Source organism: Galleria mellonella, unplaced genomic scaffold, assembly GCF_026898425.1.
Source record: "Galleria mellonella isolate WM207_F2 unplaced genomic scaffold, CSIRO_AGI_GalMel_v1 utg171, whole genome shotgun sequence".
Taxonomy (NCBI): domain Eukaryota; kingdom Metazoa; phylum Arthropoda; class Insecta; order Lepidoptera; family Pyralidae; genus Galleria; species Galleria mellonella.
In genome coordinates this window covers 5,401,406-5,418,988 of record NW_026442014.1, presented here as the reverse complement: position 1 = coordinate 5,418,988, position 17,583 = coordinate 5,401,406, and the positions used below count along the sequence as shown (strand labels likewise).

At 32.3% G+C, this 17,583-nt stretch overlaps 2 protein-coding genes across 10 annotated transcripts in view; one reads left to right on the top strand and one right to left on the bottom strand.

Moving 5' to 3' along the window:
• LOC113518378 (guanine nucleotide exchange factor DBS-like) overlaps positions 1-17,583 on the top strand; it is a 145,727-nt gene that overhangs the window by 59,185 nt on the left and 68,959 nt on the right. For all 9 annotated transcript variants that reach the window (XR_004224162.2, XM_026903270.3, XM_026903273.3 and 6 more), the window contains exons 3-11: positions 147-237; positions 729-959; positions 2,615-2,748; positions 3,935-4,054; positions 4,442-4,562; positions 6,124-6,274; positions 6,856-7,010; positions 7,816-7,986; positions 8,571-8,705. Coding sequence is in view for 8 of the 9 variants with exons in the window: in XM_026903270.3 (XP_026759071.2) it covers positions 147-237; positions 729-959; positions 2,615-2,748; positions 3,935-4,054; positions 4,442-4,562; positions 6,124-6,274; positions 6,856-7,010; positions 7,816-7,986; positions 8,571-8,705 (1,309 nt within the window). In the remaining variant the exon portion in view is untranslated. The remainder of the gene's footprint in view (positions 1-146; positions 238-728; positions 960-2,614; positions 2,749-3,934; positions 4,055-4,441; positions 4,563-6,123; positions 6,275-6,855; positions 7,011-7,815; positions 7,987-8,570; positions 8,706-17,583) is intronic.
• Positions 4,537-5,694, bottom strand: LOC128200211 (E3 ubiquitin-protein ligase CCNB1IP1-like). The gene has a single exon (XM_052892893.1). The coding sequence runs from the start codon at positions 5,387-5,389 to the stop codon at positions 4,607-4,609; it is 783 nt and encodes a 260-aa protein (XP_052748853.1). The 5' UTR covers positions 5,390-5,694; the 3' UTR covers positions 4,537-4,606.

Genomic DNA, 17,583 nt, shown 5'->3' with positions numbered 1-17,583 from the left:
GATGAATTACTTATCATCACTTACTGATAGCCTTCAAGCATAGCGTAAGCGGGTTTAAAATAATTTTTTGTGGCACAAATGATAAAATACACCAGAAAGATAAAGATTTTTTCTGTTCATTTATACACATGGTTTTACTGTTTCAGGATACTAGAAGCTGATATGGGCTTCCACATAATAATAGATCGCAGAAAAGACAGATGGAATTCAGTTAAAACAGTATTATTAAGGGTTTCGGTAAGTATCTTTCTGTCTGTTTATATTTTACTAGTTTTTATCTGCAACTTCGTCTGCATGACTGTTTGGTTAATTCATTGGAATAAAAATTGCCTATATCATTCTCCATGTTAAATATTACTAGTACACTAACATTCATGACAAATAAGCCGCTAAAGAGCTAAAGGGTAATGTTATAATATAAATATTTTTCGCGTTTAAATATAAAAAGTTTATGTCTAGTTAGGATATAGCATACCCGTGTCTCAAATTTCATTATATATAATAACACACATATATATATATATATATATATATATATATATATATATATATATATATATATATATATATATATATATATATATATATATATATATATATATATATATATATATATATATATATATATATATATAATATGTTATCTAATTAAGTAGTAGAGATGACAAATAAGTCGGTTGAAATTGATTGGGTATACCTAATTAATATTTTTTTTTTATTCATTCCAGGAATTCTTCCCCGGTATCATCCACGCCGTATACGTGTTGAGACCAGCCAGTTTCCTCCAGAAAGCCTTATCTGAAGTGAGCAGTAAACTTTTCAAGGAGGAATTTAGATTTCGCGTTCACGTGTGTTCGTCCATCGAAGAGTTATACGAACACTTCGATAAATCACAACTAACGCCCGATCTCGGGGGAGAGCTGCAGTATTCACATTCAGAGTGGATACAACAACGGATAGTACGTATAAAAATTATTATTATTATAAAACAGTAACTATTCTACTAAAATATTGTAGGTGTAAAAGTTTATAAAATCTTTTTTTTTATGGATAATAATACAGTGTTAGCCCCGCCTGCGCTATCAATATACTCTGGCATATACTATACAGAAATAGATGCAGGAGCATTATCTAATGTGTAGGATTGTCTAATTAGTAATACTGGGGGGGAGGGATTGTTAGTAATGTGACTTACCCATTGCTAGCAATATACCCTGTCAGGTCGACCTCCACGTGGTCCCCCTTGAAAACCATCGTATTGAATTCCAGGTGTATTTATCACAATGGGCTAACTGCCTGCCTTTTCGGAGGGAGAAAGGATTGTTAGTAATGGGGATAATTAGCCCCATTGCTAACAATACCAGGTCGACCTTCTCGCGGTTCCCCCTGTAAACCATCGTGATTGATTTATTGTTAGATTCGTCACGGTGGGCTAACTGACCTGCTTCATCCTCACCTGTCATCCTTCACTGGTGCCCCGCCAATGTATACCGATAGTGCAGGCGGGGTTACTATTCCATTATCATTCATTAAAAAAAGACATGCCTTTTCATTCTCACCCGTCCCTCACTGTTGCCTCGCCAGTGTATACCGTTAGCGAAGATGGGGTTACTATTCTATTAATATCCATCCATCCAATTAGTAATACTATCTAAGTAGGTACGATTTAATTTTCTATTTTTAATCTAGACAAAGTAGCGCCATCTATACACAAATATAATACCTATGACACTTCATTTAAAGCATGTGCTAGTCAAAGCTAGTAAACATTCTTGAATCACGCTATCAAAGTATAGTGTCAAAACTACAATAGACATACCGACACATTCAAAAACTCGTGGTAAATAATTCAACCACGTATTGTTCGGTGATGTTCATAATCCTTGCGCACTGAAATATGTGTGGATACATGGGAGACCCCACATCAAGCTGATCGTTATGTGGGGAGCACTGAGAACAATACAACTTGAAAATAATCTTAAAAAGTTATAAATAACATACGAGGTCTGTCCGGAAAGTTCGTATAAAAGTGTTCTGGAATGCGAGAAAGAGGAGTGGGGAGGCCAGGTAAGCGCTATCAAAATGTATAGTGTCAAAACTAACAATAGATAAAAATACGAAGAGTTGACACATTCAAAAATTCGTGGTAAATAATTCAACCCACGTATTGTTCGTCAAGTGTTGATGTTTTTTTCATAATCCATTGCGCCAGACTGAAATATGTGTGGATACATGGGAGACCCACACATCAAGCTGATTTTTGAGTAAAAATTCGCTATGTTTGGCCCCGTGTGACTTCTTCTTGTTCCCAAAAACCAAATTGGGGAGCACTGAGAACAATACAACTTGAACTTGAAAATAATCTTAAAAAGTTATAAATAACATATATACCTATATAGTACATATACAAGGTTAGTCTTCATCAATAGGGTCTATTTAACCAAAATCCAAGTACGGAAATTTAAGTATTCGAATCTATCCGCTAGAGGCGCAGTTAAGTTTTCAGCTGTCTTAAAGTAAACGTAAAGTTATATACATAATTTTAATTTTTAATTTAAAAAAATAATTCATTGTATTAGATTCTAAATAATATGTACTTATTTCTTATTTTTAGGCACTGGAGAAGTTTTCTACTCTTATGAAAGAAATCTCAAGTAAATTGGACCACTTTATGCATGGAATTGTGGACTGCGATATGGGTAATGACCCTTCACAAACCAAAGATTTATTAGACTGTCAGGAATCTAGGTAAACAAATATGTATATTATATTATTTCTAATAAAAACTTATTATAAGTCAGTGGTTATGGATGGCTTGGGACCGTTTCTTATAACAGTCTATAGGAGAGGCCCATGTTAAACAGAGGGAGACTTTGTACAAGAGTCGATTGCTTGGGTACCTCTGTCCCATTCGTGTTTCAACCTTGAAGCAGTTGTGTTTACATGGCTGTGTTTCGGTTTGAAGAGTGGGATATGGCGTGAATTTACAATTTGGGTACAGAGGAATAACACCCGAGTCCTCAGGAATGGCAACGCATGGGGGGTATCATGGGCGAAACAGTATACTCTGTTATGTCCATGGTACTGATCATGTCTATAGGCGACGGTTACCACTTTCCATCAGTTGGGCAATCAGCTTGTTTACATTCTAAGTTGTATAAAAAAAAAAAAAAACTGGACAGCTAATGACTGGTACGAGTAGTGAAAATGAATTAATTTATTATGACTTAGTAGAAAGACGTATGTAAAATTAGCACTATCTGTGTTTAAATTATTGGATTTAAATAATATCATGGCTAGATTTTTATGATTGAGAATAATAAACAAGCTTAGGGTCCGCCTGATGACAGTTAAATATTGTGTCCCACACAAAAACCGACTTCAATTATGACAAAACCAGTTATTTTGATTTAAAAACTAAACTAATGATCCGATATTTATAAAATTTTATTGGTCTCAATCTGTAGGTATATCCTTTCAGATAAAAAGAATTTTCCAAATCGGTTTAGAATTGACGAACTTATGAGGTAACAAACATAAAAAAAATACAATCGAATTGAAAACTTACTTCTATTAAAAGACGGTTGAAAAGTGATAAACATCTGTCGCCTATTACATGAATATGTTATACTATGTTTATATACTTATATCACCTCATGCGTTGCCATTCCTGAGGATTATTTGATACATAATAATAACAATATTAGCAGACGTGTAAGCATTGCTGTTACTTTTTTCAAAATTAAACTAACTTTTTTTTATACAAGAAAATCTGAAATTAACAATATTCACCACTCACAAGTGAAAATTTTTTCATGTCTTCAAATCCACATTTCTTAGAGCATTTTTAAATCCTTCATGGAAACATACGAATGCATAGCTACAGCGATGAATAAAGAGTATAGTAATAGATAATGGCTGTTTTTTTTTTCAGATATAAAGCTTTAAAAACAGAACTGGCGTCAGCGACAACGCAAGGCGAAGAGTTGTTGACGCAAGTGCGAAAACCAAATCTTACTTATAATATTATTAGTCACGTCGCTGCTGTAGAAAGGTAGGTATTTTATTTCAGTACTAACAATATTCGCAGTTTTTTTTAATGGATGATAATGGAGTAGTAACTCCGCCTGCGCTAACGGTATATGATTGCGAGGCACCAGTGGGCAATGGGACTTCGCATTACTAATAATCTCAAATATTAGAAAAATACCAATACGTTTTACAAATCATCATCAATTTATTATTAAAAGTACACATTATATTTTAATGTAATAACTACCGGTTTAACTTACGTATAATTAGATCGAGAAAGCTCAACTAGTTTTGAAATTAATTCGTGATCCTTAATCATGAGGTTCGCACTTCACAACCGCTCATTAATTACAGTTAAGTTAAACCAGTAGTTATTATATTAAAATATAAATTATTGTCTGATCTGCAGGCTACTGGTGCAACTAGAAGAGACTGAAAAACAATTCGACAATTTCTGGCAGAAACATTCCATGAAATTAAACCACTGGTTAAAATTTAGGACGTTTTTATTAAATTTTAAGCAAATGCAGGTAATTTTCCTTAATAGCTAACTTAATTTTCTTAAATGTTAATATTAAGATGATAATGGTTTAAACTGGAAATGCGATTGATGATGTCTACTCTTTTTTTGAAAATCGAACATAGGTGTTTTTGGTGAACATATTCTGTGATGGGATTTGTCCACCTCTTTAGTCGGCTTAAATACAAAGGATTCAGATGTCGACCTATTACGCATTAGAGCTGATATATCCATACATTTTTCTCTATTATCGTTACTTACTTCCATATTATTTATATTAATATCTTTTCTTTTTTGGGCTTCTAATTGAAATGTCAGCTTTTGTATTTTGCGAGACTTTTCTTCCAAACGCGCTTTCAATTCTTCAGTCTGCCGTCTCTTTTTATTGTATTCTTCTTGTACAGAAGCAATTTTACGTTTGTACGTTTCCAACTCGGCCTTTATTTTCTGTAGATTTAAATTGTTTACTTCTTCTAAACATTGAAGCTTTTCTCTCGCGTGACTCGCCATGCTTTCTTGGTACAGGGTCTCTTGTTCGATTTGATATGCCCAAAATGACATTGCTCTCATTGCAACATCCATGATTGCATCAGGTTTCAAACCTGCTAACACTATTGATTTGAAAGTCTCACATGGTTTTAAATCGGCTTGTATAACATCAAATTTATCTCGCAATTCACTGCCGCACGCTGGACAAGTCAAAGAATTTTCAGCGTTTCTTTTGAATTCCCTCTGGCCGTGTTCAATACAGAAAGCGTGTGAACATGTTGTCACCCATGCATGATCAGATAAAGACCTCCGACATTTACGAAAATTGCAAACCATGTCCATAGACATTTTGCTAAATATTATTTTTACAACAATTATATACACAATTGATATAGAACATTTTTAGGTTAGCTGTCAAAAAACGTTTTTAATGTCGCGCAATAATTTATTTTATTTATGGCCAGTATTAAACATAAGTTTTTTTATAAATATTTAAAAATAATTTTATGCGCATTTTATTATGCGTTGTTATGTAATGAGAACATTAATCCTTTCTATCTTCATATTTTTTATACAATGTAAAGAAAACCAGTGATAATATTCATATAATATTAAATCTCTCTGGACAATCTACTTTTCAGTCAAGAACGTCTGTAGAAATGAACATCAAAAAGTTTTTTTTTTTTTTTTATTGAAAATCAAACAAACCGAGCGGTTCATAGAAAGAAACTATTATTCTTAATCTTAATGGGGTAATATTATATTTACAAATACCTAGCATATTTTTAGCCGACTTTAAAAACTAAAGGCATTTTAAATTAGACTATTTTTGCGTGTATATAACGCGATATAATAAAAAACGCGCCGATTGTGAACCTGATAATAATTTTTCATTTATTTTAAATATCTGTTTTGGCATATACTCTGCTTTGAGTAATATCAATGTAATTAAAACAATAAAGAGAATGATTGAGAATAAGCATAGCGTTTTTGTTACAGGTTACATATAAGTATACTTACTTTTATTCCTTTGTATGAATTTACATTTTAAAGTATATATTTTTTTGTTGTTTCACATACAGGCGACTTTAGATGGTCATCTAAAAACCGCGTGCGATATGACCGAGGTCGGTGAAACTGCAAGCAGAGTCGAAAGTCTCATACAGGAGGCATGTGATTTCGAGAAACTCTGTAACTGTGATCTCACTACTGCTAAAGAAGTTATAGACGATGGTAAATACAAATTAATTAATTAAAAATAATTTAATATCGATAATAAATTACTTATTAAACTATAATAAATCATAATTATTAATTTGGCGGTAATACGCCGTCCTCTGCCACATGGTTTCTAATAAAATCTAATATGACTCCCTTAGACAAAGTGTAAACGAATCTGAAGCGATTCTATCAATAAAATCATTTGCACCTGTGTTTGTGGCTAAATGTAAGCAACTTGAATACCTACTTTATTTACTACAATAATAATAGCCTATAAATGCCTCTGAATACCTATTACAAAATATAGTTGTGAGCAATTTTCTTTTTATTATGTTTAATATCCTTATAATTTTTTTTCTAAATTATATTGTATATTGATTTAAAATATTTTAAATAAATGCTATTTTATGTTTCAATTAAACTTAATTAAAACTGTTTTATTTATATTAATTATTTTAAATAAACCAATATTTTCATATCTGGCCGGCAGTGGGCGAGCTATCGCTTACTATTTTTGTGTATTATAATAAGATATACCTTTTAAAAAAATGCATTATTTGTTGGTAAAAATATATTATTTACTTATGTTTTAGGTGAGCAATTAATGCAGGACCCATTAAGTTCCGTTGACCACATAGAGTCGAAATGTGAAGAGCTAAGACGAACAAGTACGTTACTGTTAGATAAAATACAAAAACGAAATCTACTACTGGCCAAAGCGAGGGAACTCATGGACAGGATAGACAAGGTAAATTTGTTTCTTTATATATATATAAAACCAGTTTTTGCTCGAAACATCCTTCGCTAGAAACGCGTTCTGGGATATGTTCATTGAACGAGATAAAAATTTGCCTATTTCCTTTTTCCATCTTATATAGTATTTGTACATAAAATTTTATCATGGCGACTGATTGAGTTCTTAAGGCACCAAGCAGGGGGCGCCAGGTTCTAAAATACCTCGTGGGTATTTATGTTCCTTTGATAACTATAGCGTCATTATTCCCGCTGAAAGACGAACACTGCTTGCTGGACAAGCAAACACGACCTAAACAGAAAAGAAGATGAGTATTATTTTACTTATATTATGATGTCTAGTGTCTACTACAAGTATTTATCTCGCGGCGACTCCGTGTTCGGGGCTCCAACACCCACGGAGCCGGCGCCTCTGATGCCAATATTAAACAAACAAACTCACTTTCACATTTATTGTCAGTTTTAAAGAAGCTAAAATCGAATAAATAATAAGAGAGTGATTCAGAAATCATATATCTAACTTTTTTTTCGTCATTATCTATAATTAAAATGTGTAATTAAACAGATAATTTAAATATATTTTAAAGTGAAAATTTTTCAACATACTCCAAACAGACCTACATTCTATCGTTTTTCTTTAATTTATTACAAGATATTAATTTTGATTTAATTTTGATGATTCTTTTAACAATCCATAAGATTTATTACTCATGTATAAGTAGATTTCATATTAAATTTGTCCCTACTGAAATAGACTTTTTTTTATAGAACAAAAGATAAATAAAAATTAATTATAACAGGCGAACGAATGGTGCGCGACCGGAGTGGAATTACTGGCTGGAGACAGGGGATTGGTGGCAGTGGATAAGTTGCTGAAAGACGCTGAGAGCTTTGGTTTAACTGCTCCCGACCAGTTCCGAGATATGCTGATGCAATCGGCCACCCAGGAAACGAGAGCTTTGGTTACACAGGTATGACATATTTAAGTCATATTATACAATTTGAAATTACTAAATAACTTCGAATTTCTTCTGCCAAAAACAATAAATTTTTGATTAGATAACAACGCGTGGGTCTCACTTCTAGATTTTCAAGCGATCATAGTTAACCGTCAACGTTAACCGTTTTCTATCAGATGTGTCTATAATATTTTTATGAGATTTAAAATTATTCGAAAGTTTAACATCCAATGCCAATTTAACATCCGTAAGTTCAAAAAGGACAGTGCCGCATTCTGATAAGATAGGCACCATAACATAAATAAAGGAATCCTCTTTTTTCATCATCAGATACTTTCCCAAAGACACCAAGTAGACTAAGGCTAGGCCTTGCTGCTGTGAGAGTTGATAGGTAAGGTTTATGCTTTGCGGCATAGTATTTAAGGCATACTGTCTTCGCTATTGGATACGGATTATGGAATACCTATACAATGTATTCACTAGTAATTTAGGCGCAATATTTGAGGAGCATGAGGAAGGTGATAGGTGAGGTTGAATTCAGGTCAATGAACCCATTTTTATCTTCAGTATGTATATGTGCACCTGATAAACTTTAGGTGGCCCAACGAGTGGAGGACATGTGGCTGATGGTGACGGTGAAGCGTGCGACGCTGCAGCGCGCCGCCGCCAAGCCCGCGCGGCCCGTGCAGACCGTGCCCCCGCAGAGCGCAACACTCGCACAGGCCAACCAGGTAAGTCACTTTTTATACAGAAATTTACAACGGGGTCTTCTCGTTGCCCGCCGGATGATGTGTGGGCGGGCGAGGTAGGGGCCTCGGGGCGTACCCCATTACCCCGGCTTCTACTCCGGAAGCGGCTACCTCCGGGTCGCTGGGTTTGCAGCCGGCATACACTGTTGGTCTGTATATGCCGACGTGGTGTCTCAGAAATTTATAAATCAAATATCAAACTTCTAAAACGTGATACTAGAGGGCGACACCCTCTTAAGAACAATGGTTAGGAAAATAGAAGTAAGGCCGCATTCACAACGAACGTACCTATAGCTAACTGTCAATATTAACAAACTCATCGTGAACTTCTATGTAAATTTATTTTTATGCTAAAGATGAAGTGTTAACTTACATTACAAGTGTCAGCGACTACGCTTAATATAATAACATTGTTCATTTACATTCGAGAACGAATGAAAAGGTGATTGAGCGTGTAGAGTAAAATCAGTAAACTGCATAACACTTAAAGTCAGCGGTGTACTAAATATATGGTCAATACGTTCAAAGTGATAGTCGCTAAGGCAATAATTGTAAATAAATAGAAACTAAAAAAATAATAAGAATAAATCAAGATTTATTTGACAATAGAATAGAGCACTATCGTCAAAATGCTATTTATAATTTTTTTTTCTTATAATACGATAAGTTTTTGTTATACGAGTATTAATGTTATTTGATAGAATCTACATTTATACTTTATTCTATTCTATAAATTAATTGTTTCTATATAACAAATGATATGCAATTAGGCTAGAGATAAAATGGACTCGCTAAGGACCTGTCTAATTGTTAGTAATCTGTACTATGTATGGCTTATCTAAATACTAAAGTGTACATTATGACCTATTTTTTTAATCACTATCAACCAAGGACTTGTTCCGTGCAATGAAATTATTTTCATTAGATTGCTATGTCACATTGTCAACAAGAGTGTAGTAAATATGTTAATTACATGAATTTTATAAGTGCCTTCACCTTACTACTTAATAATTTTATAACGCTATTAGCACAGTATAGCACGATAACACATTGTTGACTACAATGACTTAGATAGTTCTGGGACGTCGCTTTATTAACACAACTAGCGATTCGACCCAGCTTCACATGGCTAGAGTTTTTAAAAATAATATGTATATAACATAGGTTATATACTCGTTGATAATGTAGCTTTCTATAGGTGAAAGAATTTTTAATATCGTTTAAGTAGTGTTTGATTTTATCTATCTATATCTATATTTATAATAAATCTGAGGTCAATTCTGTACATGAAATATATTTCCGAAATAAATATCAGGGGGTGATTAGTGATCGATACTGATGCCAAAAATGCAATCAGTAAAATTTTTGTCTGTCTGTCTGTATGTTCGTTATAGAAACAAAAATTACTCGATGGATTTTAACGAAACTTGGTACAATTATTCTTCATACTCCTGGACAGGTTATAGTATACTTTTCATCACACTACAATCAATAGGAGCAGAGCAGTGAAGGGAAATGTTGGGAAAACTGGAGAAGTTACTCCATTTTTAAGCTTCCGTCGCGTGTGCAGCCTTAATGGCCACTTTTTAAAATGTAGAAATGTCCACCCGTGCGACGTCGGGATGGGCCGCTAGTCCATTATAAACAAACAATCAAAACTTTCTTCTTTATAGTATTAGTATAAAAATTCTTGGAAAAAGTGTAGGCAATATATATTTTTTTTTATTTACAAAGTATTATCTGTTATTAGTGTGTGATTTGTGTGATTTACAAAAAAGTATTTGAGTATATCACTGATATTAAAAAGTCTGCTTAGTTTGGGACTAGATGGCACTGTGTAATATGTATAATTCTGTGCAAGATATATTTACCTAATATTTTACCTATATAATAACTATAATATATAACTACTGAAAAATTGAAATTATTCTCCTTTTTGATGTTGGTTAATACATGACGAGCTATAAACAATCTCCAACTGCAATACAGTGCAAGTTACTTGTTCGACCACTTTCGTGGCCGCGCATTCTTATTCTGGGCAGACATGCGCGTGCGCTGAGCGCATGACAAAAATAATTCAACATTTTGTGTCCTACGAAAGTTTAGATTGTATCTATCTTTAAAGTATTTTGGAATATAAAATATACTTGAATCCAGAAGTTTATATGATAAATTCCAAAGATATATATTTATTAATTACATAAATGCTTAAAATCTAATACATTTTGTAATAATTTGTACTTATCAATAGTTCCGTAATTAATAATAACAATAATCAAATTTAGAATTATTATTATTATTTAAAATTAATAAACAATTTATGATAACAATATTTAAATTAGGAACGCTGCAAAATACCTATAACTATTTTAGCACGAGTATGAATACGAATTGGTCTCGTTTAATTATTTAAAATTATATCATGTTAAGAAAACAAACTTGTTAAAGGTAAACAACGAAACAATAATACAAATTATATAACATTTGCCATGATTATAACTTTATGAGTTCCCGATTATTTCGACACTGTTACAAACGCCTGGATCGACTGGTGATGGCAGATTATCTCGTTGTAAAATGTTAAATTGTAAATAACTATTATATAAGTTAAAAAATATAGTTTTAAACAGTACTCGCTAAATACATACTAAAGATTTATCTGAGTAACTCGAAAACTGGTTGACTGGAAGAGATCCATCTTAGGATAAGTCCGCAGTTATATCTACTTTTTTTTGTATCGCTAACAATATATCTATTATGCCATTTTTTGGACTACAAACGTGTGAAAACAAATAAAAGAAATAGATTTTTTTTCTTTTTAGTAACAGATGAATAAATTTGAAATACTAATCTAAATTGCTCTTACTATATCTATCTATCTATCCATTTAAGAGCTGCGCTCTTGTCGGTGGAGCTCTTATTACGATTTTCAAATATACGACACGACACCAACTCCTTCCTTGATCTGCCTGATGTAACTTTCACGCATTTAATTATAATGTTCATAAGTTCGTCGTGTCGTATCAAGTGTCCTAACATTTTTCCCCTTCTGTCCTCAATAGTTCTAATAATATGTTCTTACTATATATGGGTCTATTATTACACAAATAATCCTTAAATTTCAATATATATAATGGAATATTTAATAATAATAATTCCGTTGACCTTTTATTACTTTCGTTATGACAATACGTAAATTATAACTTGTATGTAGTATTTAATTTTAATTAAAAATAAAACAAACCATTTTTGTAATCCGTTCATGAATAGATAACGAAACTGAAATTACGCAAAAACAGCACTATCATCCATATTGAAGGCTTACTATGCGTACAAAAAAGTAAATTGATAATAAATCACTATACATACCTACCTAAATTCATTACTAATAATGAATTCGCACTACTATGTATGTACATTTTCAAAAACTGGCGTTATATCTTAGAAAGTGCTGAGAGCTCGGCGCAGGCGCATAGTTGTACTACTACACGCCTACACTAATCTAATACTACCTTTTCCTACGACTCCGTACGCATAAATTTTTGTAATATATAAACTATTTAAGTAGACTACTTTTAAAAGGCATACTAAAATAAAACATACACTAGATTCTAAGTTAGATCTTTAGGAATACAACTATAAAAAACTGCATTCAATTTAGTGCAATAGTTTTTGCGTGATGCCGGATCAAACAGTCGGAAGAAAATTGTATAAATAATTGTTTTGACTTTTGTTGTTCTTATTAAAACCATTCATACATTAAGTATACTCATTCATACTCTCATTCATTCATTCATACTATCATTCATCATTTATTCATTTATATCAATTCTTCTTAAAAATATTCTACATATGTACAGTAATCGTCTTGTTTCAATTTTATCATATGTAAATAGATTATGAAGAGAGAGCGCAAAATTATTTGTTTATATACTCGTATTATTATTACTCGTGTCGTGTAGTCCCGGTATAAAATAGGCTACCCCTTCCTTTCCAGTGAATGTCGTAAGGGAGGACGAGGGATGGACAGCAACATCTCTCTTAAAACATCTTCAAGGCCTAACTGCGATTGCCAATCCGCCTGCCTTTTTTTTAATTTCTGGAAAATGCTTTATGCAGACCCTTATACACCTTGTGGGAGGTAAATGGGTACTGTGGGAATCCCCCCGTAAGGTGGGAATCCGCCTGCCTAGCATGGCAACAACTAAAAAATTCCAGGGAAGGTTTGTGATCAGCAGTAGATGGTTAAAGGCTGATATGATAAGGATACTATCAACCAGTGAAATATAATTAAAAAAGGACAAATATTACTATAAAAATAAGAGAAAGTAGTAAATTAATGCTGATTAGTTGTTTCAATTGACTAGTAGGCTTTCTACTTACATATAGAGTATGTGAACCCTTCGGTGTGCGCCAATAATGTGACCTATTAGGATATGAATATACTTTCAAATTTCACTTTTATTTCGACCATCATGACAACTAACAACTCGGTATTAAAGGCTGTAGTTAATTTTAGTTAGAATTAATTTATTAAAAATCAGTTCAACAAAAATCTATTAAAATTTTGTTTTCAAACAAAATATTTCACACATAATGTCATCGTCGGAAAAAAATAAAGGTTAACCATTCGATTTTAAAAGCTTTTATAATCTTTATTAATAAATAAAAAGGAAGTGTTTGTTTGTTTGTTTATTTGAACGCGTTAATCTCTGGAACTACAAGTTCTATTTGAAAATTAGTATCAGTTAGTTCCCTATAAAACATTTTTTACTGTAGTAAAGTAAGACGCGTTTAATCATTTTCATCATAATCTCAGACATTATCCGTCCACTGCAAAACATAGGCCTTCCCCATAGACTCGATGGTTTTTAGGGAAACCACCTAGAAGTTGAACTGATAAATTGCTAGCAATGGGGCAATAAGACATGAGTTGCCTCTCGATTTCAACGTGGTCAGTTCCTTGTAAATTCGTCACAATATGCCAAATGACCTCATTGCATCCGCCATTAACATAAACGGATATACCATACCGTCTTCATCCATAAAACAAATATTATAACTTAATTATAAACATTAAAAAATATTTAAATTACTATTAATAATAGTTATTAATAATAAAAATGTACACGACTGATATAAACCGGTATAGACAACCATTTTATAGCTTTACATAATTGTTTAGTACTTAATCATTAATAAAATAAAATCAGCAAGCAGTGTTAAAGATGACATATAAACATCTTACGGTAACACATGTATATTATATTTTTACTGCAAGAAAGATTTCGATTTTACGAGTTAAAAGCAACTAAACGGTTTACGGCCGGTAACGGTCGTCCAACGGTTGTTATTTTATTAAATGGCTTCATTTTAATTACTTTACAGTGTTCTATTTCGGTAAAACTGGGTAAAGTTGTATATTTAATATAAACAAGTGACATGTGCCAGTTGAATCTACTATACGTATATATTTTGAAATGTAGGAGAAGTTCCACGATTCATCTGATTTTTTTTGTTTTTGTGTTTTTTTTTTGTTTCTATTTTTTTGTGTCTATTTTTATGATACTTAAAATGGTAACTAAGCTGACAGAAAGTAAAGAAAGAACCTTCGTCTATAAGACGAACACAGCCATGCAAACACAACGATGCCAAGAGACTACAGCATGGGGTTCTTCAAAAGGGGGGTAAAGAGGTTTCAGGGTTGGCAACGCGCGCGTAATACCTCTCGTTTTGCAGGTGTTCATAGGCTACGGTAACCACTTACCATCAGGTGGGCCATATGCTTGTTTGCCACCTTAGTGGTATAAAAAAAAATAACACTATATATCACACTGTAACAGTATATCACAGTATATACTGTGACATTCATGGTATCCCGGATGTGTTGCTACTCTTGAGAATTACGAGATCGTGTCTTCGCATCCCGTAAATTCATTGTCATATTTTGACTTTTAAACTTAAATACAACCATGCAAGCACAACTGTGTTATGATAGAAACACGTAAAGTTGGTGATTCTATGCAAGATATTTTACATCTTTATTATCCCATATTATTTCTATGCTACTGTAAAATTCTTCTGCTTACGACATTTAGCACTGTTTTTATTTTATTTTATTTTGTGGATAAATATATAAGTACCTGCTCTTTCTTTATTTTAATAATTTATAAATACATATTTATAGGTATTAATTACGTTATTAAAACAGTAAATTTTTATAGATTTATTGCTGTTTTATAACTTAGATCAATGTAATTTCATTTATACTCTTGAACTAAACCACGCTTTCATATGACATTGATATTACCCAATTAGCTTTCGAACAGTAAATCATCACGATTGCGTGTCCGAATTCCATGGTGATATCCGAAATAATGACTTACACGAATATCTTGTTGTCCCCAATAGTTATGCATATTAAATGAAAGGAAAAGTGATAGTGAACATACCTTATCTGGATTGGGTAAAGGCGCCAGTTGCGTTACATGGATGATTACACAAGGTGTGCCCTTGCAAAAAAAAAAAGAAACAATTTATTCTAAAGAATCTTATTAAAATTACTCCCAGCATCACTAAACAGTATCAATCCCTATGTTCACTACTATATGACTATAATATTAATTTTTAAAACAGTTAGCAATTAACATTAGCTACCCACAGTTTTGTGGATAATAGCTAATTCGAGAACGTGATATGTTTTTTTTAATGGATGATAATGAAATGGTAACCCTGCCTGCGCTAACGGAATACGCTGGCGGAGCACCAGTGAGGGATGACAAGTGACAATGAAAAGGCAGGTTAGTTAGCCTATCGTGATGAATTCACTTGGAATAGAACACAATAGTTTCCAGGGAGAACCGCGAGGAGGTCGATCTGACAGGATGTATTGCTAGCAATGGGGCTACTAATCCCCATTATTAACAATCCCTTCTCTCCCCCCCGGGGGGGGGGCGTGATATATTTATTGCCTAAGATAAAAAGTAGCCTATGTTTTCCAACCCATGTAGTACATGTATACTAAATTTCATAGTTAAACAGTTTAGGCGCTAAAAGGTAACAAACTATTTCACTTCCACATTTATAATATTACAAGCTGTATCCCATGGCTTCGCCTGTGTGAATACATAAAGTATCCTATCTCCTAAGTTACTATACAACCTACTTGTGTACCAAATTGCATTCTATTTAGTAATCAATAAAAGTAATATTTCAAATCTGTTTAGTAAATTTTACGTGAAAGACTAACAAATATCCATCCATCCTTACAAACTTTCACATTTATTACCTATATTGAAATCACGAATAAAAGGATGGTAAAAATATAATAAGTGACTTGTGACCAGCTCAAACGCCGTATTAATATGGACAGCTCATTTCATTTTAGGACATAACATACAACAAGATACACGTTTATATCCATTCCTTTCATTATATTTCGATTTTTTAATGATTGTATAAGAGCTTATTTTCAAATGAAAAGATGTGTATAAAGAAAGTAAAATTTTATATAAATAATTGTGACTCCACATACTATTTCTATAACAGAAACATGGGTATTTTGTATGCGTTGCGAGTACGCCTTAATCAGGTTAAGGAACAAATACCAAAGATGGTATACCATGTGATTCTCTATTCGAGTGCACTGCGAGTATGTAGGTCTTATTCCATCCATATTCAAGAATTTTATCTGTACATGGGCCTGTCATTGCGGGCGGTCGTGTGTAGTCAGAAATATCATTATCATTACATAGCAGTTCCCAATGTGTTAACTTTCTATTCCTAATTTAAAGTAAATAAATATATAATATTTGCATTACTTACAGTACACAAATAACAACACATATAGATAGATATATACAAAAAAAAGAGATAAAAGAATACATATTAAAAAAAATACATAAAAGTAAAATAAAAAATAGAAAAATTTACACATTTTGAAATTCAATTTTCTCAATTATCTTCATTGTTTACATTATATTTTACTAAATGTACGATTTTAAAACCTTTAGTGATTCGTTATAAAATATTCCCTCTACTAATATAAAACGTATTTAATATTGTTTATTTTGTGAATACGGTGAATCTTTCATTGCTTTATGAATCGCTAATAATTATAAATAAATATCTATATACAATATTAATTATCAAATTAATTTATATTGTATATAGTTATTTTGTATTCCTTAATACTTAATAAAAAATTAAAAAACTGCAATTTCCTTCTTCTACAATTTACAATTTCTTTAAAGGAATCTATACACTCTCAAATTCAAATTTCTTGATTATCTTTATTGTCTGCTATTTGAGTTTTAAACTAATAGCGCTGCAATATTTTTACAAAGAAATAGCCGGATGGGTAGTTACGGTCCAATATTTTGTACTCTTCGACCCTCTTTGTCTTTGGGAAAAATAGTTTACCTATGGAATTTCAATTTTTCTGATTTTTTTGAAATGTAAGTTTCAATTTTATCCTGTTAACCATACTATTTTATATATGTACTTCTTTCTATTAAGCAGCTAATGATAAAATATATGGCAGTAAAATTTACAAAGTACCAGAGGAATAACACCTGAGTCCTCAGGAATGGCAACGCGTGAGGGGTATCATGGGCGAAACAGTATACCCTGTTATGTCCATAGTACTGCTCATGTCTATAGGCGATGATTACTACTTTCCATCAGGTGGACCGTCAGCTTGTTTGCCATTCTAAGTTGCAATAAAAAAATAAAAAATAAACTTTTCTTATCTCAGTAAGTATCAATGTTAAATTGTCATAAAATGTTATTACATAAAATTATAATGTGAAAGTAAATGGTTAGTAATAGTAATTCGTATATTTGACACTTACATCGTTAA